The sequence below is a fragment of the Trachemys scripta genome, chromosome 16 (genome assembly GCF_013100865.1).
Source record: "Trachemys scripta elegans isolate TJP31775 chromosome 16, CAS_Tse_1.0, whole genome shotgun sequence".
In the NCBI taxonomy this organism is placed as follows: domain Eukaryota; kingdom Metazoa; phylum Chordata; order Testudines; family Emydidae; genus Trachemys; species Trachemys scripta.
Genome location: NC_048313.1, coordinates 29163282 through 29187170, shown reverse-complemented (window position 1 = coordinate 29187170; position 23889 = coordinate 29163282). Strand labels below are relative to the sequence as shown.

At 57.6% G+C, this 23889-nt stretch overlaps 1 protein-coding gene across 1 annotated transcript; it reads left to right on the top strand.

The window, feature by feature from the left end:
- The first annotated feature begins 289 nt into the window (after positions 1-289).
- On the top strand, positions 290-21400 carry LOC117889041 (immunoglobulin superfamily member 1-like). Its single transcript, XM_034792848.1, has 16 exons — positions 290-294; positions 428-677; positions 1328-1526; positions 2747-2809; positions 4589-4675; positions 5263-5392; positions 5933-6039; positions 8856-9017; positions 13354-13461; positions 13629-13664; positions 17055-17339; positions 18309-18599; positions 19172-19237; positions 20279-20401; positions 21004-21031; positions 21191-21400. The coding sequence occupies exons 1-16, from the start codon at positions 290-292 to the stop codon at positions 21243-21245; spliced, it is 1995 nt and encodes a 664-aa protein (XP_034648739.1). The 3' UTR covers positions 21246-21400.
- The last annotated feature ends 2489 nt before the right edge of the window (positions 21401-23889 follow it).

Sequence of the window (23889 nt, the reverse complement as noted above, 5' to 3'; positions counted from 1 at the left end):
AGTCTATGAAATAAAAAGAATCCAGCTACACAGTGTTTCTTTTTAACAGGGGCTCAGTCAACTTGATGTTAATTTGAACGTTTGTACTGGATAGTTCTGATTGATTGTCGTTGAACTCGCTTGAGTAGGAGTATTTTTACCAGGTGTCCCATATTCAGCATAGGGAAATATGGTCACCCTACTGGTGGGCTGAGATCAGAACCCAGCCCTGCCCCCAGTGCAGTCAGGGGTGACTCCGGATTGACCCTGGGGAGCTGAGATCAGAACCCAGCGCACAGGTTCCCTGTGGATGCAGTGAGGTGTCTGTTACCCCTGGCGCTGTCCCTGGGGCTGGGCGCTAAGGGCAGGTTACAGACACATGGGGAGGGGTTTGTGTCTCCCCATCTCACTCCTGTTTGTGTGTGAACGCAGAGCTCCCTGTGCCCAGACCCTCCATCTCCGTCAGCCCCAGCGGGGTGATTGCCCCGGGGGGAGCCGTCACCATCCGCTGTCAGTGTCGGTGCGAGGCCAGGAGGTTATTTCTGTATAAAGGTGGAATCCAAATCAAGGAGCTGGATGCTGCTGGGGAAGGGGGTGAATTCACCATCCCCAGCGCCAGACGGGAAGATGGATGGGTCTACACGTGTCGATCTCGCTCCAGATCGGAGCCACCCAACTGGTCGTATTCCAGTGATATTGTGCGGATCATTGTAGCAGGTGAGGGGCCCGGCTTGGAATCCCCACACCCAGGCCCACACCCAGCCAGACAGTCATGGGGGTCTCTGGGCAGATGGGACACTCCTTGTGCATCACTTACCCGGCCTGTGGCTCCATTTCCCCTTGTACGAATGGGGGATAAGCATCCCTCCTGCACTTTGTGTCTGGTTAGATCGTCAGGACTTGGCTCTAGGGCGGGGGCTTTTTCTCACTGGGTCTGTGCAGCACCCAGCACCTCTGACTCCCAGCCCCCTCCCAATCTAACCACTAGATCCCATTCCCTTCCCAGAGCCGGGGATAGCACCCAGGAGTCCTGGCTCCCAGGCTGCAGGGCCCCATTAAGTAGATAGATGTGTACAGAGGGGTGCTCTGGATTTTAGGCAGTTTCGGTCGTAGCTCCCAGGAATCTCTGGGATCTCGGAGAGGTTTCTCTGCCTGGGTTTTCTCCCAGGGGCCCTGTCTCTGGGACCGTGCGGCGAGGACGGGGCGCAGTGACTGTGCTGGGGTCTGTCTCACGGCCTGTCTCCTTCTCACTGCAGAGCTCAGCTACCCCAAACCCTCCATCTACCTGAGCCCCAGTGGGGGGGTCGCCCTGGGGGGAGCTGTGACCATTCAGTGTCAGGTTCGGTAGCAGAACGCGAGGTTCCTTCTGTACAAAGATGGAAACCTGACCACGCTGGAGGACGTGGAGCCGGCTGGGGACGCCGCTGAGTTTCCCATTCGCAATGTGAGCTGGAGACACGCAGGAAGCTACAGCTGCTATTATTACCGACATTGGTACCCGTTCATCTTGTCGCATCCCAGTGACCCTGTGGAGCTGGTGGTAGCAGGTGAGTTGCCCGGCTCAGTATCCCCGCTCCCAGCCCCACCCCCAGTCGGACCCTCAGGGGCAGGGGCATGTGCAAGGGGGACAAACAGGAGTAGGAACCCCCTTGAATCAGTGGGGCCAGAGCACAGAACTCCTCCGGGGAGCAGAGCCAGCTCCTCTGGCTGCGGGGGGCACACAAAGTTCCCCTCCAAAAGCGACCACATTTTTATTCCTGTGCACACCTCTGATCAGGGGGTCTCTGCGCCAATGGGATGCTCAGAGCCAGGCTCTGCCCTGAGCCCTGGGCCCAGCAGAGGGGATGCCAAGCTGGGGGGCAGGGACAGAATCACTGGTGGATTCCCCAGCAAGGGACAGCAGCAGCTTTGGGGATGCACAGAGGAGTCGGGGCCCAGGGGCTGCCCAACTGGCCCCGCCCCCGGCCCGTGACTGCATTCCCTCGCTGGCTGCGTGATGCCCACCTGAGCTGGAGGCCAGGGCCAGTGCTACCATTAAGGCAAACTAGGCGGTTGCCTAGGGCGCCAAGATTTGGGGGTGCCAAAAAGCGTTGCCCTCAATTTTTTTTACAGCGTTCGGCAGCTCCCCACCCCCCCGGCCCGGGAAACCGTGCGGCAGCTGCCCACCCCAGCTCATCTCTGCTACACCCCCTCCCCAAGCGCGCGGTCGCCGCTCCGCTTCTCCCACCTCCCAGGCTTGCAGCGCCAATCAGCTGTTTGGCACCGCAAGCCTGGGAGGGGAGAAGAATTAGAGCAGGAGCGGTGTGCTCAAGGAGGAGGCGGAGCAGAGGTGAGCTGGGGTGGGGAGTGTCGGTGTCAGGGAGCGAGGGTCCTTCTGAGTAAAGTTGGAGACCCGGACGCAGACCTGTGATGGAGCCTGTTGGGGACGTGGCTGAGTTTCGCATCCGAAACCTGAGCCAGGGACATGCAGGGATTTACAGCTGCCGATATAGCACCAAATCTGACCTCTCCTTCTGGTCGGAGCCCAGCGACTCTGTGAATCAGCCCCACACCCAGCCGGACCCTTAGGGGGTCTTGGCCCCGATGGGACGCTCAGAGCCAGATTCTGCCCTGAGTTCAGGGCCCAGCAGATGGGAAGTGGGGACAGAGTCACTGGGGGGTTCCCAGCCAGGGGGCAGCAGCAGCTGTTGGAGTTTCAGGGCCGATGGCTGGGTGCTCGGTTCCCTCCCTCCCCCATCCCAGCCGATTCTCGTTTTTTATCCCACAGAGGGAACTGACCCAGCTGGGCCCCAGCAGACGGATCCGCCCCCGACGGAGCGGGAGGGAGAAGGTGAGCGGGAGAAATGGAACAATTCATCCCTGAGGGAACAGGGCTCCCTGCTCAGATGCCCACGGGGCCATTCGGGCCATTTGGAGGAGGATGGTCCCCGCAGACAGAACTGATAGGTTCAAATGTTCTATATAGCAGGTGATGGACAGATCCATGGGATGGACTGCCACGGGTCGGTGGGGACTAGGGTTGCCTCGTTGAAAAGGGACCCTGGCGACTCCAGTCGGCACTGCCGATCGGGCTGTTAAAAGTCAGATCAGCGGCACATCAGGGGTCCGTGGCTAAGGCAGGCTCCCTGACTGCCCTAGCGCTACGCGGCTCCCAGAAGCAGCCGTTGGGTTCACGCGGCCCCTAGGAGCTAGGGTGGCCAGCGAAGCTCCATGCGCTGCCCCTGCCCCAGTGCCAACTCTGCAGCTCCCATAGGCTGGGATCTGTGACCAATGGGAGCTGCAGGGAGGGAACCTGCGGGAGCAAAGGCAGCGCGCACCCCACAGAGCCGCTGCAGGCACCCGGTGGCTGCTTCCTTGAGCCCCGGTAAGTGCTGCCGGAACCCCGAACCCCTTCATGGAATTAAAGAATCATAGAATATCAGGGTTGGAAGAGACCTCAGGAGGTTCTAGTCCAACCCCCTGCTCAAAGCAGGACCAGCCCCAACTAAATCATCCCAGCCAGGGCTTTGTCAAGCCTGACCTTAAAAACCTCCAAGGAAGGAGATTCCACCACCTCCCGAGGGAACCCATTCCAGTGCTTCACCACCCTCCTAGTGAAAAAGTTTTTCTTAATATCCAACCTAGACCTCCCCCACTGCAACTTGAGACCATTGCTCCTTGTTCTGTCATCTGCCACCCCTGAGAACAGCCGAGCTCCATCCTCTTTGGATCCCCCCTTCAGGTAGTTGAAGGCTGCTATCAAATCCCCCCTCATTCTTCTCTTCTGCAGACTAAACAAGCCCAGTTCCCTCAGCTTCTCCTCATAAGTCATGTTCCCCAGACCCCTGATCATTTTCATTGCTCTCTGCTGGACTCTCTCCAATTTGTCCACATCCTTTCTGTAGTGGGGGGCCCAAAACTGGATGCATCCCAACCCCCTTCCCCAGCCTGTAGCCACGTCCTGCACCCCAAACCCTCATCCCTGGCCTCACCCCAGAGCCTGCACCCCCTCCCGCACTCCAAACCCCTCGGCCTGGGCCTGGAGCCTCCTCCCTAACCCCAATCCCCTCCCCCTCCCACATCCCGGTGAAAGTGAGTGAGGGTGGGGAAGAGCGAGCGATGGAGGGAGGGGGGATGGAGTGAGCGGGGGGTGGGGCCTCAAAGAAGGGGCGGGGCAGGGCAGAGATGTTTGGTTTTGTGTGATTAGAATGTTGGCAGTCCTAGTGGGTCCGTGGGAATGTAGGGCGCTGGACAAATGGGAGCACGTCTGGTGAGGGATAGAAAGATGGAATAAGACCTTGTCTACATGAAAACTGGACTCGAAATGACGAATCCCGTGTGGTTCCCAATCCCCACTGGTGATCTCAGATCATGTCTGGGCTGTCAGAATTAGATCCTCCTGGTTCGATACAGGTTTCAGAGGAGCAGCCGTGTTAGTCTGTATCCGCAGAAAGAACAGGAGTCCTTGTGGCACCTTAGAGACTAACACATTTATTTGAGCATACAGCGAGGGAAGGGGGGGGTCCCCACTCCCTAGCCTCTAAAATTCCCCTCCCAGGAATGACAGTGATGATTGATGCTGAGTTGGGGGGGTGATCACTGAGGCGCTGTTTCATCCCCGCCCCAACAGATGCCGGTTCTATTCCCGCAGGGGGAACCAACCTGACCCAGGCTGGAGCGGCGCCGGCTCCCACCCGCCCGGGCAGCGCGGGGCCAGGTACCGGGGCTGCGCGGGGATCACAATTGAACCAGCCCCCACTGCACCTCCCCCACTGCCAGGCCCCAGCTCCCCATGAACCTTCTGCCCTGCAGGTCGCTGCCAGGAAGCAGTGGGGGATCCCAGGGGCTGGGCAGGGGCTGGGGCGCTGGGCCCTGCTGGGCACAGGGAACAGCGGGTGATGTCCCAGCCTCCCCCCGCACGCACTGCCTGGCTGTGTTTGCCAGGAGCCGAGACACCCCAGGGCTGGGCTCACTGCACAGCAGACAGGCCGGGGCAGAGGTCCCTGTGGGAGTGGACAGAGGGGACTACAGGGGGGCCGGGTGGCTCAGGGGGCAGTTCAACTGCCCAGGTGCCCTGTTCACTGGGGAAACTGAGGCTCAGCCCCCCAGGGCAGCAGGACGCAGCCTCCCCTGAGGGGTCCGGCCCCAGGGAGGCCCCAGAGCTGCGGCGCCTCAGAGAACTCCCTAAAGAGGCTGGGCCGGTCCTGCTGGAGAAGGGGGGGCTAAGGGCTCTGCTCCTGGGGCAGCACCAGCTGCTGGTTTCCCTGTCCGAGGCCCTGAGTGACTCTCCCCTTCCCTCCGCAGCAGCCCCCTCGGGATGCCCGGATTTCATCCACACCAACATCGCCCACCTGGTGCTGGGCGCCGTGATCCTGCTCGTCCTGGAGCTGATCCTGGCTGAAACCTATTACAGCTGCCCGAGGGGGGCACCTAGGTGAGGTGACCCCCCCCTTTCTGTGCCCCTTGCTTCCTCCAGCGTCTGGGCCCAGGGTGACACGGGCCCCTCTAACCCACCATCTCTCTACACCCCTAGGAGCCTGGATCTGGCCGTATGGAGAAGAGCCGCTTCCCCGTGGGGGGCTGAGACGTCAGCACAAATCTCCTGCCCCCAAACACCCCTGCCTCAGAGAATCCCGCCCCCAGACTGCTCCCGACCCAACTGCTGCACCCCAGGATTGAAATCCGGACTTTTGGCACCAGCTAGAGGAGCGGCCCCAGTGCTGGGCGCGTCAGGCTCCCCACGGAGCAGCCCTTGGAGGGTGTCGGGGTCCCACTTGCTGGCTCTGATGGGCCAGTCTCTCCCTAGGGCTGTCAGTGGGGAGTGGGGACGCTGCGTCTGACTCTGGCACTGGAATAACGGCACTTACTGCCCCCTGGTGTCTGTCCCCCTCCTCTCTCTGCAGCAGGGTCCCCCAGCCCCTTTTCTCCCCCCTTTCTCTCTAGATCTCCCCTGCCCTGTATTTCTATTTTACAGACCCCCAGAGCTTCCTTCTCCCCTGCCCCCAAATCTCCCCACCCCAGGGAGCGGCTGTGATACCGGAGCCTCCAAATGTCCCCTCGTGGTGGGTTCAGCCGACGAAGGTGAGTGAGAAGTTCAGGCAGCGTCACAAGAACCTGGATGAATGAACGTTGGGGGAAAGTTGGCGAGACAGAAAGACGGGATTAGTCCAACCCGAGCGGCCGCCGGACAGAACCCACGGGCCAGGCTGGGGCCCACCTGGGACACGGGGTGAAGTGGGGAGCAGAAATCAAACTTGGGGTGTTAGAAACACCTCATTTGTGGACAAAATACTGCGGGGATGGGCTGTGCTGCCCACCAGCCTTTGGGGCCTTAGACAGACTCGCTTCACACTGCCCCCGTCTCCTGGCTCCCCTGGGCCGTCCAGACCCTGCTCCATGGAGATGTTCTGAGCAGAGCAGACGGAGAAAGGGACCCCGAAACCATCGCCCTTCCCCTGGCTGAGCCCCCAACCTGGGAGGAAACTGAACTATTAGGGGGAATAGGTCTTTGAATATGCTAATCTCCCGCCTTCCTGAGAAGTTTCCTGGGATGCTTCAAACAAACTCTGACTCATGGCTGCTTTGACCCTGCAGGGTCATGTGATTAATTCACCTGGTACTGGACTCCATGATGGAATACCAGTATATTTCCACTGACGTGGCGGGGGACCACACTGGGAAACAAAGCGTTCCCACCATATGTTAAACCTATTTAACAGTGAGAGGTGAGATAATCAGTTGTGATAAATGAAGGGGTGGGGTAGCTCCCTTTTATGGGCACCCAGCTATAAAATCCCTCTTAGTAGCTGTTCACTAATTCGTCTACCTCTAAAGGGTTAAAAAGTCTCAGTGCTTTGCATAGATAAAAGGAAGTGAGTGGGCACCTGGCCAAAAGGGCCAATGGGAAGGCTAGAACTTTTTAAAATTGAAAAACGACTCCCCTTTTGTCTGTCTGTGGTTGTTCTCCGGGGAGAGGCAGACAGGGAGCAGTTATGCTGTAAGAACCTTGGGCCAGGTATGACAAATCATCAGAATCACACCTAGAAACTATTCATCTAAAACCCCAGATACGTAAGTAGATCAGGAAATGTCTAGGAAGACACGATTAGGTTTATTCCTTTTATTTCGTTATGGCTTGTGGGTTCCTCTGGGCTAACCCCAGCTGCTTTTGTTTTGCATGTAACCTTTAAGCTGGACCTCCAAAAAGCTATTCTGAGTGCTTAATCCTTGTCGCTGCTTTTTTTAAAATCTAGCAATAACCTGAGTTCCCAGATGTATTTTCTTTCTTTTTTTTAATTAATAAAATTTACCTTTTTTAAGAACAGAATTGGATTGTTGTATCCTAAGAGGTTTGCACACATCTTGTTTAATTAGCTGGTGGCCTTAGTTGATTTCCTTTGTTTTTCTTTCTCAGTTCTTCCCTGGAAGGGGGGAAGGGGTTGAGGGTACTCCACAGGGAGGAATTCTGAAATGCGCCTTCCCGGGCTCTCAAAGGGGTTCTGCACTTGGGTGGTGGCAGCATCTACCCATCCAAGGTCAGAGAGAAGCTGTAACCTTGGGAGTTTAATACCAGCCTGGGGTGGCCAGTGTTAATGTTTAGAATCCTTGTGGGCCCCACCTTCTGCACTCGAAGTGCCGGAGTGGGGAATTAGCCTTGACATCAGGGTTCATTCTTCACTAAATCCCCACCCAGGATGACTGCTGAGAACATGTAAGAAACAAAGACAAAGGGGGGGGGGGGCAGAGAAGGACTGAGCCCAGGCTGGAAAAGGTGCCTTGCCTATGACAGGAATACGGCTCCTGTCAGATGTTGGCAGGTTCAAACCCTCCAGAACCACAGTTTCCCGAACACCCTTAACTCTGTCCCCTTGTGCACATGCATTACGATGCCATCCTTTAATTTTGTGATCACTTACTAATTTTACCTTCATGGGTTGCCAGCCATATTTGAACCCAGAAGGCCATAAAGCAGGGGCATCTGCAAGAAAATAGTGGTCAGTTGAAAATTGAAGATCAGACTCTGTGGCCTCCTGGCTTCCAGCCTGGTGCACCTTCCCCCAGGCTGCAGGGTACATTGAGAGTGACTTGTCCTCCCATCCCACAGAGACACAACAAGCTGTGATTTGCATGGCACTTGGCCAGGCTGACGGTCCCAAGGTTTCCTGGGTTTTGCAGGGACCTCTGCTTACTTTGGCTCTTCTAGATTTCGCCTGCAGATTAGAGAAAAGATGTGAGGGACGCAGGAAGAGACGAGACATCGTCGACTTCCTGTAGCTGGAGCCACCAGCTGAGTTCCTCATTTGGGGCTCAGTGGAGCTGGGCAGACGGGTGTTGGTGGCAGCGCTGAGAGGCCCCTTCCTGCCCCTGTCATGGCATCTGCTTTCACTGCTCTCATCATCCTCTTCCTTGGTAAGTATTGGATAAAGCCAGGGCATGTGCCCATGGGTTGGGGGGATCTGAGACCAGGGTGTAGGATCCAATTGCTCTAAGATCTGGTCCCTAATGCGCCGTCTCCTCTCCAGGCTGATGGCTGGCCGGGCAGAGTGGGTTGTCGGAATGTGAGTATCTCTGGGGCTGGAGAAATTTTATTGTTAAGGGAGTGGGTGGGGAGGAGCTGACCCCAGAATGTTCCCATTAAAAATCAGTTCAACTTCCTTGTATTGACCCTGGAGGACTGAGACCAGAACTTCGCCCTGCACCTATTGCAGTCAGTTCAACTTCCTTGTATTGACCCGGGAGGCTGAGATCAGAACCTGGCCCACAAGTTCCCTGTGGCTGCAGTGAGGTATCTGTTACCCCTGGCGCAGTCCCTGGGGCTGGGCACTAAGGGCAGGTTACAGACACATGGGGAGGGGTTTGTGTCTCCCCATCTCACTCCTGTTTGCGTGTGAACGCAGAGCTCCCTGCGCCCAGATCCTGCATCTCCATCAGCCCCAGCGGGATGATCGCCCTGGGGGGAGCCATCACCATCCGCTGTCAGTGTCGGTGCGAGGCCAGGAGGTTATTTCTGTATAAAGGTGGAATCGAAATCCAGGAGCTGGATGCTGCTGGGGACGGGGGTGAATTCACCATCCCCAGCGCCAGGCGGGAAGACGTAGGGTTCTACAGCTGCTGATCTCACTCCAGATCGGATCCGCCCAACTGGTCAGATCCCAGTGATTAAGTGTGGATAGTTGTACCAGGTGAGGGGCCTGGCTCATGGGAACGGCCAGACTGGGTCAGACCAAAGGTCCCTCTAGCCCAGTATCCTGTCTTCCAACAGTGGCCAATGCCAGGAGTCCCAGAGGGAATGAACAGAACAGGAAATCAGTGAGTGATCTATCCCCTGTTGTCCTCCCAGCTTCTGTGCTCACTGTCCCTGCTCCCAGCCCCACACCCAGCCAGACCCACAGGGGGTCTCTGGGCCAATGGGACCCTCAGAGCCAGCTCTGACCTGAGCCTTGGGCCCAAGAGAGGGGTCATCCAGCCAGGGAGTGGGGATGGAGTCACTGGGGTTTCCCAGTCACTAGAGATTTGGGGCGGGGGACGGGAATCCCAGACCCCAGGCGACCTTGTGCTGTCACTTAACCTGCCTGTGCCTCCATTTCCCCTTGTAAGAACTGGGGATAATCATCCTTCCTGCACTTCATGTCCGGTTAGATCCTCAGGGCTTGGCTTTAGGACGGGGGTGGGGCTTTTTCTCACCATGTCAGTGTGTAAGCGGGGGAATGGTCCCGCTATTGTGGGGAACTTTCCTGGCTTATACACGCCCCGGTGGAATTGGCTAGTGAAAGGATCTGAGTCCTCACTCCCACTCCCTTTACCCAGAGTCCTCCCTGCCGTTGAGGGCGCCCCTTCCTCCCTCCCATGCCTCAGAGTCCTCGTAATCCCGGCAAGGCTGGGCCTCGGACACTAGGGGCTCGACCCCCAGTCTTGTCATGGTCACTTAGGTCAGGAGCGAGGGTGTCCCCACTCCGGGGCCCTGTCTTTGCACCGGGTGCTTCCCTGAGCCACTGATCATTACATAGAGTTCAGAGCATGTACAATGTATTAAACAGCAACTCATAAAAAATAAATAAACATGGGAAAGGTTAAAGGAAACAAGTCACCCGCCCCATGCATGGGAAAGGAAGTTCACAGTCTGTTCCTCACACGTCCCAGGCCCCCTGCCCACAGCTTGGCCGTGCTGCAGAGACGCTGCGGGTCACACTTGCTGTCGCTGTGCACGGCAGGACCCTTCTTCCCAGTGTTGGCCCTGCCCTGTCGGGGTTACGATTCCTTTCCGACTGCGGCCTGCAGGGCCTCTTGGCTGGGGACATCTCCCTGCGCTGGGCCTCACTGCCCAGGGCCCCCCTCGCTCTGCCCAGCTGCTCACAATCTGTTAATTGCCAGTGATAAGGAAGCAGCCCCAGCAAAAACGCTTGTAGTGAAAAACCAGCAGCTAGAACTTGAACAAAAGCCAAAAATAGCCGATATAGAAGGAGAAACTGCTGAAAGAGAACACCTGTGGTTTGAACATGAACAAAAAATGACATGTAGACCTCTACTCAATATAACGCCGGAGTGCGCCGGTCCCCCTGCCCCCCGGAGCACTGCTTTACCGCGTTATATCCGAATTCGTGTTATATCGGGTCATGTTATATCGAGGTAGAGGTGTATTTGATTGCAGGAACTAGAAGCTAAGGCAAAAGTGACAGATTTAAACTCCAACTCAAAAGAATAAAGTGACAACAAGAAATGTATCATCCTGAAAAACCAGCTCCTCTCACCAGCACAGATGGGGATAGAATCTCTCCAGTTTGTAACAATGTGGGTGTGTTGATTGACTCTAAGCCGGTGTCTGTGTGTAACCAAATTTACCCCAACACGGCCCCCTTTTATGTAAATGCTTTTACTGTGATCTCGGGTGAAGGTAACCCCATAACTTGTGCAGAGAATGTAAAACTCAATGGTAAAAGCTGTTTAGGGCAAATTTTGTCTGGTGAAAACAATTTCCATGGAACCTACCCCTCCCCCCCCCTCCATTTACATTAATTCTTATGGAAAAATTGGATTCACTTCACATGGTTTTGCTTAAAGTAGCATTGTTCAGGAACAGAACTACCACGTTAAGCGAGAAGTTACTGTACAATGCAAAGGAACATGAATGTTCAAGAGATCAAGACTTTTAAAATGATGCCTCACAAGGCAACTTTGTACCCAACCGATCATCATTCTATCGTAGTGGTGAATATGGGGGCTCCAGGGTGCTACTTTCAGGTACAGATTGTCACCCTGTGGTATCACTGTGGCATGGCCAGGGCCTGAGCAGGAAGCCTGGGACATGTGAGGAAGAGACTGTGAACTTCCTGTCCCATGCAGAGGCGGCTGTTTGTGGTGTCCTTGTGCCCACAGGGCGGGTGATTTGTTTCCTTTAACCTTCTCCATTTTTACTTGTTTTTTATCAGTTGTTGTTTAATAAATTGTACGTGCTCTGAACTCTATATACTGATCAGTGGGTCAGGGAAGCATCGGGTGCAGAGAGTGCCCTGGAGTGGGGACACCTACGCCCCTGTCCTAAGTGACCACAACAAGACTGGGGGTCGAGCCCCCAGGAATCTGGGGCCCAGTCTTGCTGGTGTAGCCTATAGGACTAACCTGCTTGCTTTTGAATATATATATATATATTCTTATAGTTTAAGTATTTGATGTATTGTAATAGATGTATAGATTTATATTAAAGTTCGGCTGTAATGCAAGAGACCTACAGGCCATATCCTGTATGTTAAGCTAAGGCAAAGTTAGGAAATCTATATTAAAACCTTTTACTCAAAAAGCAAAGTTGACCTATAGCTTGTTCCCTAACTAGATGAGTACCCACGCCTATGTCTATGACCTTTTATCTAGACCAATAGACAATGGAAAATGGCATAGGGGGGTTTTCCCAGAGACTTAACAAGTAAACCACCAGAGACTGATGTGTGTACATACCTGTCATCAATACACACATACATTCTAGCCTATGGGGTAAGTGTACCCTAACATTTCTGTGGGTGAGGAATGAAATTTGGGCATAAGAGGAAGAAGGTCCGGCATTTGCCCTATAAAAGAGGTAACCCACCTCAATAGAGGATCTCTGTTCTTACTTTACTCCATCTCCATTTCTCACTATCTCCTTTCTCACTTTACTCTATTTTCATTTACTTCCTCCTCTCTATCTATCTACGTAGGCTACACTTGTTCTTCTTAAACTTTGAGTTTCAAGGGAACTAGGCTAAGCTTGGTTTCCCTAAGTTTTATTCTTAGTTTGTCTATTAGGTTTTGGTTTAAGTGTAAGTTAGCCAAGTAAACCCTAGTTGGCTTTGATAGCTCTTAGCATTTTCTAAGTACTGCATGGCTCACTCAAGAATTGAGAAACCTGAACCGCAAGGCTGGTCCTGTGTCTCTCACCACCAGGTTATCAAGGAAGGGTGTGAGTATGTTAACCAAAGCTTTGTTACATATAATACTATATTACCACACGTATCTTTTGCATAGCAGTAATGCTAGTGTAACTTTGTAACTCTGGGTATTTTACCATTTACTTACTATTATTGATTTTAATAACAAGTCTTTAAGACTATATCTGTCTCAGTGTGACCTTCCTGTCATACCCCCGAGGGTCCTTTATAAATTCTGTGGAGCCTGATTCAGGACAAGAACTTTTATCTTCTGATCAAACAGATTGGCGAGCCTAAACCCCATACTAATTAATATTGATGATAATAATAATTATTATTACTATTAAGATCAAATAAAAATAAAGTAATAAATTAAATTCCCATATTATCCCAATTAATATTATCAGTACACCCTAGATCAGGCTACACCGGGGTTACGAGGACTCTGCCGCACGGGAGGGAGGAAGGGGAGCCCTCGAGGTCAGGCAGGCCTCCGGGTAAAGGGAGTGGGAGCAAGGACTCAGATCCTTTCACTCGCCAATCCCACCGGGGCGTGGTCAGCAGCCACCCTGCCTGTCCATCCAGAGAGTGAAATAAACTGGTTCCTCCCCCCAAAGCCCGTATTAATTTTACCTACATGGGTCACCATCCGGGGTTGAACCCAGAATGAAAGGGGGATGGAATTTTCATGGAAATCGTGGTCAGTGGAAGATTGAAGACCAGACCCGGTGGTCGCCCGCTCTCAGCCTGATGCACCTTCCTCAGGGCTGCAGGGTACGTTGAGGGTGACCTGTCCCCACCCTCCACAGAGACACAGACAAGCTGTGAGCTGCATGATGCTTGGCCAGGTTGAAGGTCCCTGGGTTGCTTGGGTTTTGCAAAGCCCTCTGCTTGCTTTGACCACACTAGATTTTGCCTGCAGATTAGAGACGAGGTGTGAAGTACACAGGAAGATACGAGCCATGTTGGCTTCCTGTAGCTGCAGCCACCAGCTGAGTTCCTTATTTGGGGCTTGGTAGAGCTGGGCACGGGGGTGTTGGTGGCAGCGCTGAGGGGCCCCTCGCTGCCCCCATCATGGCATCTGCTCTCACCGTCCTCTTCCTCGGTGAGTATCAGAGACAGCCAGGGTCACGGTGTGTGTCCATGGGGTGGGATCCGAGACCAGGCGTGTGCCCATGGGGTGGGATCTGAGACCAGGGTGTGTGTCCATGCGGGGGAGGGTCTGAGACCAGTGTGAAGGATCTGGTCCCTAACAAGCCATCTCCTTTCCAGGCTGCTGGCTGGCTGGGCAAAGGGGGCTTTCCGGACGTGAGTATCTGTGGGGAAGGGGGGTGACCAGACCTCCCATTTTTAATGGGACAGTCCCGTATTTAACCCTCCTGCAGGTGTCCCAACTTTTTCTTAAAAACAGGCAAATTGTCCCATATTTTCTGTTTCCCCCCCCCTCATCAATACTGGCCAGATCCCTGCTCACCAGCCGCCTGCCCACCAAGGGTGAGTGGCGGGGTCCAGTGGCCGGCCGACGATGGGGGTGGATGTGCAAGGCTGGTATAAGGGCGAAGATGCAGCGTGTGGGGCCAGTCGCTCCCCTGCTGGTCCATCAGCACAGCCCCCGCTGTGCCGGCTTTTGGTCAGCAGGGCCCTACCCCCCATCCCATTTCTGGCTGGTGCGAACTACAGTGGCTAGTGTATGTGGGCAGGTGCCAGGCAGCGGCCGGTTACGTGTTGCCTCTGCTGCCCACCCATCGGCCCTTTATGTCTCCCCCTCTCGCTGTCCTCTCCCTGCTTTGCCACCTCACCCCCCCCAGCCCAGCTCCTCCTCCATGTCCCCCCGGTGGGGCGCAGCCCAACCCAGCGCTGTGGGGAGACCCAGCCCCTGGTCGGAGCGCTCAGCTCACCCACAGCCTGGCTGGCAGGCTCCTACCTTCCTCCCCCCACTGTCTTTGGCTGGGCCGGCACCCCGGAAAAGCCCAAGACCCTCCGGACTGGGGCACTGGCCAGGAGGAGCCGAGCCCTGGGTGTGCCACAGCCCTGCACAGCGCTGGCACAGGGGGAGCCTCTCCACCCGTCAGCTAAGCTCTGGAGTGGGGGGGGGGAGGCAATTTCCAGCCTGTTCCCACCCCGAACCTGCAGGCTTCACAGCAGCCCCAGGACAGGGGCTTAGCACCCTCTTCACCCCCCCACCCCCTCGCCCTGGGCCCTGCCCCCACGGAGCACGGGGCTGCTCCGTCCCCTGGGCACCCTCCCCTGCTTAGCCACCGCTCTGGCCAGGGTCACTGAGGCCCCTGCAGTCAGGTTCCCTGGGCCCTGGGGCACAATGCAGCCTTAGGGCTTAACCCCTTCCTGCCCACGCGGTAGCTGGGGGACAGGAGGCGGCTGGGTTATGTGGGTGGCCAGCAGCAGCCTGGGGGTGTTCGCTGCCTTTCCACACTGTGCGGGCAGGAAGGGACAAGCTGCTTCCATCCCTGGGGGAGAGATGAGCTCTGCAAAGACATGGGCCAGGTCATCCCTTCCCCCACGCCACCCCCACACCTCCCCGGTGGCTGGAAGCAGCTCCCGTCCCTTCCCTCCCACACAGTGTCTAAAGGCTGCTGCTGGCATCATTCTGATGTGAACCCTGGCAGAAATCTGGGGAGGGGGACATGTGACCCTGTGTCCACCCCCCGCCACGTGTTGCCTCAGGAAGACATGGCACCAGGTACCAGGAGAGGCAGGTCCGTCCCCGGGGGCCCAGCCAGGCATGGAGGGAGGAGAGCGCTGGGCAGGGAGGTTCAGTTTGGTCAGATACCCCCCCCCCGTGTGAGAGAGGGGTACGGGACTGTGTGTATGTGTGTGTGTAACCTCTCCCCGTGGGGGGGGGGGGGTTAGCAGTGTGTGTGTCACCCCTCCCCATGTTTACCCTAAAGCCTCACAGATAAGAAAGTAAATACAAAGAATCCAGCTACGCAGAATTTCTTTTTAACAGGGGCTTAGTCAACTTGATGTGAATTTGAATGTTTGTACTGCGTAGCTCTGATTGATTGCCGTTGAACTCACTTGAATATGAGTAATTTTACCAGGTGTCCCATATTCAGCATAGGGAAATATGGTCCCCTCCTGGTGGGCTGAGATCAGAACCCTGCCCTGCCCCCAGTGCAGTCAGGGGTGACTCCGGATTGACCCTGGGGGGCTGAGATCAGAACCTGGCCCACATGTTCCCTGTAGATCAGAGGTCTCAAACACGCAGCCCGTGGGGTTATTTTCTGTGGCCCGTGAGCTCCTCGTGGCCCCCCCGCCCTCCCCTAGCATTTACCTAGATGACTTTGGCCCAACACACACCGGGGCAGGGCAGGGCAGGGCAGGCTCCCTGCCTGCCTGCCTGCCTGCCCTGCCCCCACGCTGCTCCGGGAAGCGGCCTGAATGTGGGGAAGGGGGGGCACAGGGGTCTGTGCGTTGCTCTTGCTTCTGGCAGCACCCCCAGCAGCTCCCATTGGCCACAGTTCCCCATTCCTGGCCAATGGGAGCTGCTGGGGGTGGTGCCTGAAGCAACAGCAACACACAGATCTTTGTGTCCCTCCTTCCCCAGGTTCCGGCCACTTCCCAGGGCGGTGCAGGGGTAAGGCAGGGCAGGCAGGCAGGCAGGCAGGGAGCCTGCCCTGCCCCTTGTGCGTGCTGGGCCAGAGCCCAACCCCCTAACCCCTCTTGCAACTGAACCCCTTGTCCTGAGCCCCCTGCCGCACCCCGCAACCGACCCCCTGCCCTGAATCCCCTGCCACACCCCTCCTGCACCCCAGCCCCTGTCGTACCCCACACCCCTCCTGCACCCCGACCCCCTGCCCTGAACCTCCTGCCGCACCCCGCACCCGATCCCCTGCCCTGAATCCCCGCCGCACCCCTCCTGCACCCTGAGCCCCTGCCATACCCCGCACCCCTCCTGCACCCCGACCCCCTGCCCTGAATCCCCTGCTGCATCCCTCCTGCTCCCCAACCCCCTGCCGTACTCTGCACCCCTCCTGCACCCGACCCCCTGCCCTGAGCCCCCTGCCGCACCCTGCACCCTGACCCCCTGCTTCACCCCGCACCCCTCCTGCATCCCAACCCACTGCCCTGAATCCCCTGCTGCATCCCTCCTGCACCCCGACCCCCTGCCGTACTCTGCACTCCTCCTGCACCCGACCCCCTGCCCTGAGCCCCCTGCCGCACCCTGCACCCTGACCCCCTGCCCTGAACACCGTGCTGCACCCCTCCTACACCCCAACCCCCTGCCCTGAGCCCCCTGCCACACCCTGTACCCTGACCCCCTGCTGCAACCCTCACCCCTCCTGCACCCCACACCCCAACTCCTTGCCCTGAGCCCCCACCACACCCCTCCTGCTCCCCCTGGGGGCAGGGAGGGCGCAGAGTTGAGGTGGGGATTTTGGGGAAGGGGTTGGAATGAGGGCGGGGAAGGGGTGGGAAGAGGTGGGGCAGGGCCTCATGGAAGGAGTGGAGTCGGGGCGGGGCCGCGAGAGGCGGCGGGGAGGTGTCAGTAATGCGGCCAATGTACTAGTCCTCATGTGGCCCTCGTGGTCATCTGAGTTTGAGACCCCGGCTGTAGATGCAGTGAGGTGTCTCTTAGCCCTGGCACTGTCCCTGGGGCTGGGCACTAAGGGCAGGTGACAGACACACGGGGAGGGGTTTGTCTCTCCCCATCTCACGCCTGTTTGTGTGTGAACGCAGAGCTCCCTGCGACCAGACCCTCCATCTCCAACAGCCCCACCAGGGTGATCGCCCCGGGGCGCGTCGTCACCATCCGCTGTCAGTGTCAGTGCAAAGGCAGGAGGTTATTTCTGTATAAAGATGGAATCGAAATCCAGGAGCTGGACGCTGCTGGGGACGGGGGTGAATTCACCATCCCCAGCGCCAGACGGGAAGACGGAGGGATCTACAGCTGCCAATCTCGCTCCAGATCGGAGCCGCCCGACTGGTCGGATCGCAATGACATTGTGCAGATCTTTGTAGCAGGTGAGGGGCCCGGCTCAGTGTCCCCGCTCCCAGCCCCACACCCAGCCAGACCATCATGGGGGTCTCTGGGCAGATGGGACACTCCTTGGGGTGTCACATGACCTATGAAGGAAGGCTGAAAGAATTGGGTTTGTTTAGTTTGGAAAAGAGAAGACTGAGAGGGGACATGATAGCAGTTTTCAGGTATCTAAAAGGGTGTCATAAGAAGGAGGGAGAAAACTTGTTCACCTTAGCCTCTAAGGATAGAACCAGAAACAATGGGTTTAAACTGCAGCAAGGGAGGTCTAGGTTGGACATTAGGAAAAAGTTCCTAACTGTCAGGGTGGTTAAACACTGGAATAAATTGCCTAGGGAGGTTGTGGAATCTCCATCTCTGGAGATATTTAAGAGTAGGTTAGATAAATGTCTATCAGGGATGGTCTAGACAGTATTTGGTCCTGCCATGAGGGCGGGGGACTGGACTCGATGACCTCTCGAGGTCCCTTCCAGTCCTAGAATCTATGAATCATATGAATCTATGAGTCACTTAAGCTGCTTGTGCCTCCATTTCCCCTTGTGTGAATGGGGGATTATCATCCCTCCTGTACCTTGTGTCTGGTTAGATCATCAGGACTTGGCTTTAGGGCGGGGGCCTTTTCTCCCTGTGTCTGTGCAGCACCCAGCACCTCTGACTCCCACCCTCCTCCTGATCTAACCACTAGATCCCACTCCCCTCCCAGAGCCAGGGATAGAACTCAGGAGTCCTAGATCCCAGGCTGTGGGGACCCATTAAATACATAGAGGGGTACAGAGGGGTGCTCTGGATTTTAGGCAGTTTTGGGCGTAGCTCCCAGGAATCTCTGGGATCTGGGAGAGGTTCCTCTGGCTGGGTTTTCTCCCAGGGGCCCCGTCTCTGGGACCGTGCGGCGAGGACGGGGCGCAGTGACTCTGCCGGGGTCTGTCTCACAGCCTGTCTCCTTCTCAATGCAGAGCTCATCTTCCGCAAACCCTCCATCTCCCTGAGCCCCAGAATGGGGGTCGCCCTGGGGGGAGCTGTGACCGTCCGGTGTCAGGGTTGGCACCAGAACATGAGTTTCCTTCTGTACAAAGATGGAAACCCGAATGCGCTGCAGGACATGGAGCCTGCTGGGGACCTGGCTGAGTTTCCCATTCGCAACGTGAGCTGGAGAGACGCTGGGAACTACAGCTGCTATTATCACCACAAATTGTACCCGTTCATCTGGTCACATCCTAGCGACCCCGTGGAGCTGGTGGTAGCAGGTCAGTGGCCCGGCTCAGTATCCCCACTCCCAGCCCCACACCCAGCCAGACCCTCAGGGGCAGGGGAATGTGCAAGGGGGACAAACAAGAGCAGGGGCCCTCTGAATCAATGGGGCTGGAGCTCAGATCTCCTCCGGGGAGCAGAGCCAGCTCCTCTGGCTGCGGGGGGCACACAAAGTGCCCCTCCAAACGCGGCCACATTTTTATTCCTGTGCACGCCCCTGATCAGGGGGTCTCTGCACCTGGATCCAGCAGAGGGGATGCCCGGCTGGGGGGCAGGGACGGAATCACTGGGGGTTTCCCCAGCAAGGGGGCAGCAGCAGCTGCTGGAGGCTCGATGCTGAGGGAGGGGGGATCCCTGCCCCAGGGGGAGCTGCAGAGCAGGGGCCTTTCCCAGTGGGATGCTGCCTTGGTCTTCCCTGCTCTGGGGATACTGGCTCAGCCCAGGGAAGAGCCACCATTGCCGGTTGGGTGGAGGAGAGGTTCCCTGTATAACTAACCACAGACACCAGGGCTCCAGCTTTCTCACCCCTGCACCCCGCCCCTGACAGATGCTGGTTCTATTCCTGCAGGGGGAACTGACCCGACTCAGCCGGGAACGGCGCCGACTTCCACCCACCCAGGCAGCGTGAGGCCAGGTACCAGGGCAGGAAATTGCCATCAACCCCCCCGCCATGCCCAAAAACAGCTTTGTGCAGCCTAAGGAGCCGCTACTGGGGGGAGCAGTGAATGGTTGGATGGGTGGGATGGGGGAAGATCCCCACAGCGAATGTCCCCTCTGAAAATCCCGCCTCCTCATTTCATATGCGGGGGGGGGGTGTCACTGGACAGAGGCCAGTTTGGCTTGGTGCGGACAGGGGAGAGCTTCCCCCCAATGCAAAGCCCTACCCCAGCCCCCAGAAACCGGGGTGCTGTGCTGCTCACTGGCACCACAAAGTTACTCGTGTGGGGCACAGCTCGGTGCATATCCCCCTGGGAGAACAGGGCCGGGGATGGAGAGCCGGGGATAATGATCTGGTGTATCCCATCTGTCTGCCTGAGTCTGCAGAGAGACTGGGGGAACGGCTCAGAAGCAGGGCTCCCCCTTTGCTGGAGTGCTGCCTAGTGGAGCATTAGCCCTGGAATCTATCAATGCAGATAGACATGGTGTTAACACTTGAACCCACTGATTCAGAGTGACATATGGTTGACTCTGGAACCTAATGATGGCTGTTGCGATGACAGCACCGTTAACTCTTCTGCTGCTGATCACTTCATCAGGGTGTGGCTCTCCCAATGATCTCAAGGAGCCCTCCCTGGCCAGAAGCCCCCTCCACTGCCATCCCCCTACCCATATAATTCCTACATAGAAGTGAGCTGAAGCTGCTGAGAAATTCCCAGGATGGGGCAGGACCTGAGGGGGGGCGGGTGCTGCAGGATCTGGGCCCAGCTGGCTTCGCAAGCAAGGGGCCTGAGGTAAATCCCCCTCCCACACACCCTGCCCCCACACCAGTACAACCCTCTGCCATTGGGAGTGAACCCCCTGACCACTATTACCCAGAATCCCCTCTGCTCCTGCTGCCCCACTAGCCCCATAGAATATTCTTCTGTGGGTCCCTGGATCCTCGAGGGGGAGGGGCTGGGGCAACAGGTAATGAACCATCTGCTCACGGTTCTCACGGCCTGGTGCTGCTTCCCAGGGGGATCAGAACCAAGCGCAGCACCGGGTCTGACCCGCGCCATCATCGGCAGGGTGAGCGCGGTGGCCGCCGGCTTCCTGCTCCTCCTCCTGATCTTCCTCTGCTACAGAAGAACCCGAGGAAGTGAGTGCCCCGCCCAGCGAGGGAAGGGTTAAACCTGCTGCGAAGCCGGGCTGGGAAGGGGTCACGGCTTGGATGGGAGACAGGGAAGGAAACCCAGGGGGTGGGTCAGGAGCCCAGCAGGGGGCGCTCTCCCCTGGCATTGAGAGCTGGCCCCAAAGCCCCTGGGCAGCACTAGGGGGCGCTGTGCTGCAGAGGGTGGGTACTCAGCAGGGGGCTCTGTGTTGCAGGGGGCTGGGCTCAATCTGTCTCTAGGGTATCCAGGCTCAGCAGCTGGAGGGGGAGGGGCTCCCCCAGCAGAGCATGGTGGGAGGGATTCTGTCCTAGGACCCCCATCTCAGGGATAGCTCAGTGGTTTGAGCATTGGCCTGCTAAACCCAGGGTTGTGAGTTCAATCCTTGAGGGGACCACCTAGGTATTGGGGGCAAAATCAGTACTTGGTCCTGCTAGTGAAGGCAGGGGGCTGGACTCGATGACCTTTCAAGGTCCCTTCCAGCTCTATGAGATAGGATAGGATATCCCAGCTACCCTATAGGGCTGTGGGGCAGGGCTGGTACATGGAATCCGGGTCAACTCATGGACGATTCTGCTTCATGTCTCTGCAGAGAAAGGACCAGCCCTGAGACAGAGCAGGTGAGACCCCAGCTCCACTCCCCACCCCTGATCTACCTGTCCCAGGACACAGGACTCCTGAGTTCTCTCCCTGGCTCAGGGAGGGGAGTGGGGTCTACTGCTTACAACAGGAGGGCCAGGACTCCTGAGTTCTGTTACTCTCTCTCTTTCTCCCCGTAGGGAGTCTGAGGCTGCAGCCACAGTCCGTAAGTCACTCATGAGGGGGCAGCTATAGGGGAGGGGTGAGTGTCCCCTGGTAGGGGCTGTGTCCTGTGGGGGGGACATGCTGATGTGGGTGCAGCTCTGACTCACTGCGTGCATTTGGGGGGTGCCTTGGCCCTGCTCTGTGCCTCGGTTTCCCCTGCTGCACCATGGGGCTAGTGTAGGATTACCATATTTCCACAATCAAAAAAGAGGACACAGGGGGAAGCCCCACCCTGGCCCTGCCTCCATCCACTCCCTCCCACTTCTCACCCCCTGACTGCCCCCCTCAGAATCCCCAACCCCCCCTGCTTCTTGTCCCCTGACTGCCCCCTCCTGAGAACCCCCCACCCTAACTGCCCCCCTAGGACCCTGACTGCCCCGACCCTTATCCACTCGCATGGGTGGCAGGTTTGTAGAAAGTTTGGTGGTGCCCAGAACCCACCCCCCCCACCTGCCTAAGGCTCGGGTAGGAGGTCTGGGGTGAAAGTCCTGGGCTGGGGATTAGAGTGCAGGCTCTGGGATAGAGTTTGGATGCTGCAAGCAGGCTCTGGGCTGGGGCAGGGGGTGGGTGTGCAGGGGGTGGTGATGGGTGCAGGCTCAGGGATGGAGCAGAGGATTAGGGTGCGGGGGGATGAGGGCTGGGGCTGAGGATGAGGGGTTTGGGGCATTGGAGAGGCTCGGGGCTAGGGTGGAAGGGCAGGGTAAGGGCAGCCTGCCTTGCTATTAGTGGATGGAGGGCACTAGGACCCTGGGGCAGCAGACAGCAGTTGCTATGGAATGTGCTAGTCTGGCAGCACAAGCAGGCAGAGGCAGGGAGGGAGGGGACCCGCGAGGGGGGATGACGCGCAGAGGGTGGGTGGCAGTGGAGGCCTCCAACCCTGCCCCTGCTCCCTGACTGCCCCCCGTGACTCCCCTTACCATGCCCATGCCTGCTGGCTCCACGTGTAGGCAAAACACGCTGCGGGGGGGGGAGCAGGGGAGGGGCTCTGGCTGCTGGAGGCCAATGGGAGCGGCTCAATCAGGCCCAGCCGCCCAGTCAGCCGTGCAGGACTCTGCAGAGAAGGGGAAAAAATCCCGGACCTTTTAACCTTGTTACTAGTTCCTCCCGGATGGCTATTTAAAGACGCAAAAGCCGGACATGTCCGGGGAAATACGGATGGATGGTAACCCTAGGCTAGTGACCCTGCTCCACCCCAATGCACTGGGGTCAGGCGGGCTAGTCGGCGGGGGTGGGCCTGGGGCCTTAATCTGGGCCCAGCTGCTCACTGGGGGAGGGGGGTGTCTCTATTCCACAGACGCCCTCGTGAGCGAAGGGAAGCAGCTGGATGTCCTGGTAAGTGCCTGCCACTCCTCCACCACCCCCAGCACCAGTGCACCATCCAGCCTCCCCCGCGCCATCCAGCCCTGCACAGGTCCCACTAGAGCCATGTTCTGATGCCGGTACCCTCAGACTCTGCCTGCCCCCCGTATCCCCTCAGGGCAGACACCGGAGCTGGGGATCAACAAGGGGGCTTCCCCCCCAAGAGGGGCAGGAGATCCAGAAAACAGAGAATAAGAGCCTAACCCTGCACCCCCCAACTCAGCTTCACCCCTCAAACCATCCTCCAAATGTTTGCATTTGTCTGAGATTTGTGGAGGGTCAATGGAATTCCATGGGGGGCAGGTGCTGGGGGGGTGGGGGATTTCCCTGATCTCTGCCCCGTGCGCTCTGTGGGCTGGACTGGGTGTGGGGGAGGCGTTGCTGGATTTCCGGGGGGGAGGGGCAGCTCTTGGGAACCCCCTGCTGGAGGGGACAGAGGGTGTCAGAGCAACTATGCATGGGAGGGGCAAGGGGCTATGGGGGGCATCACTGCCCCCTGGTGGAACTGTCTGGTATGTGCGCACACACACACGCACACACACATAACTCTCTCCCCTCCCAGCCCCAGGAGCCCGACCCCGGCGCCGAGGGACTCACCTACACCGAGCTGGACCGCGAGGCGCTGCAGGGCAAGCGGAGCAGCCCAGCCCCTGCCCCTGAGCCCGCCCAGCCCAGTGTCTACGCTGCCATCAATGTGAACTGGGGGCCCCATGAGCAGAGCCCCCAGGGTGTAAGGGCACCCTCACCCACCTACCCACTCCCATAGCGTGAACCCAGGGGGAGTCATTGGAGCGATGGGACAGGGAGCTTCGGCCACCAGGGGTGACAGCATGATTCCCCCCCAGAGAATGGGCTTGGCTTACAGCCCCCCCGTAGCCCTCCCTTCAGCTGGTGCTGCCCCACCCAGCCCCATGGGTGGGGGGCCAGGAGGGCTCAGCACCAGGAGGGGGAAGAGACGCACCACGGCATCTGTTTGTGTTATTTTGCATCCTGTTAATCTCCAGATTTGTAATAAAAACAGAACCACAAACCAGCCCCCCCCAGGTGACCCACAATCCCGCTGTACCGCGCTGGCAGTGTGTGTTACACCTGGGGGAGAAGGGATCACTCTGGGGTAGGGCACGGGGGCTGGTATCCAGGGACCCCTCACCCAGCACTGGGATGCAACCCCTCTGGGGTAGGGTGTGGCAGCTGTTCCACCCAAGTAGTCAATTGCTGTGAACCGGGCGGGCCCAGAGGCAGAGCTGGCCAGACGGCATGGGCAAGAGAACAGAATGGCCACCTTGGAAGCAGGACCGGGGACGGAGAGCCGGGG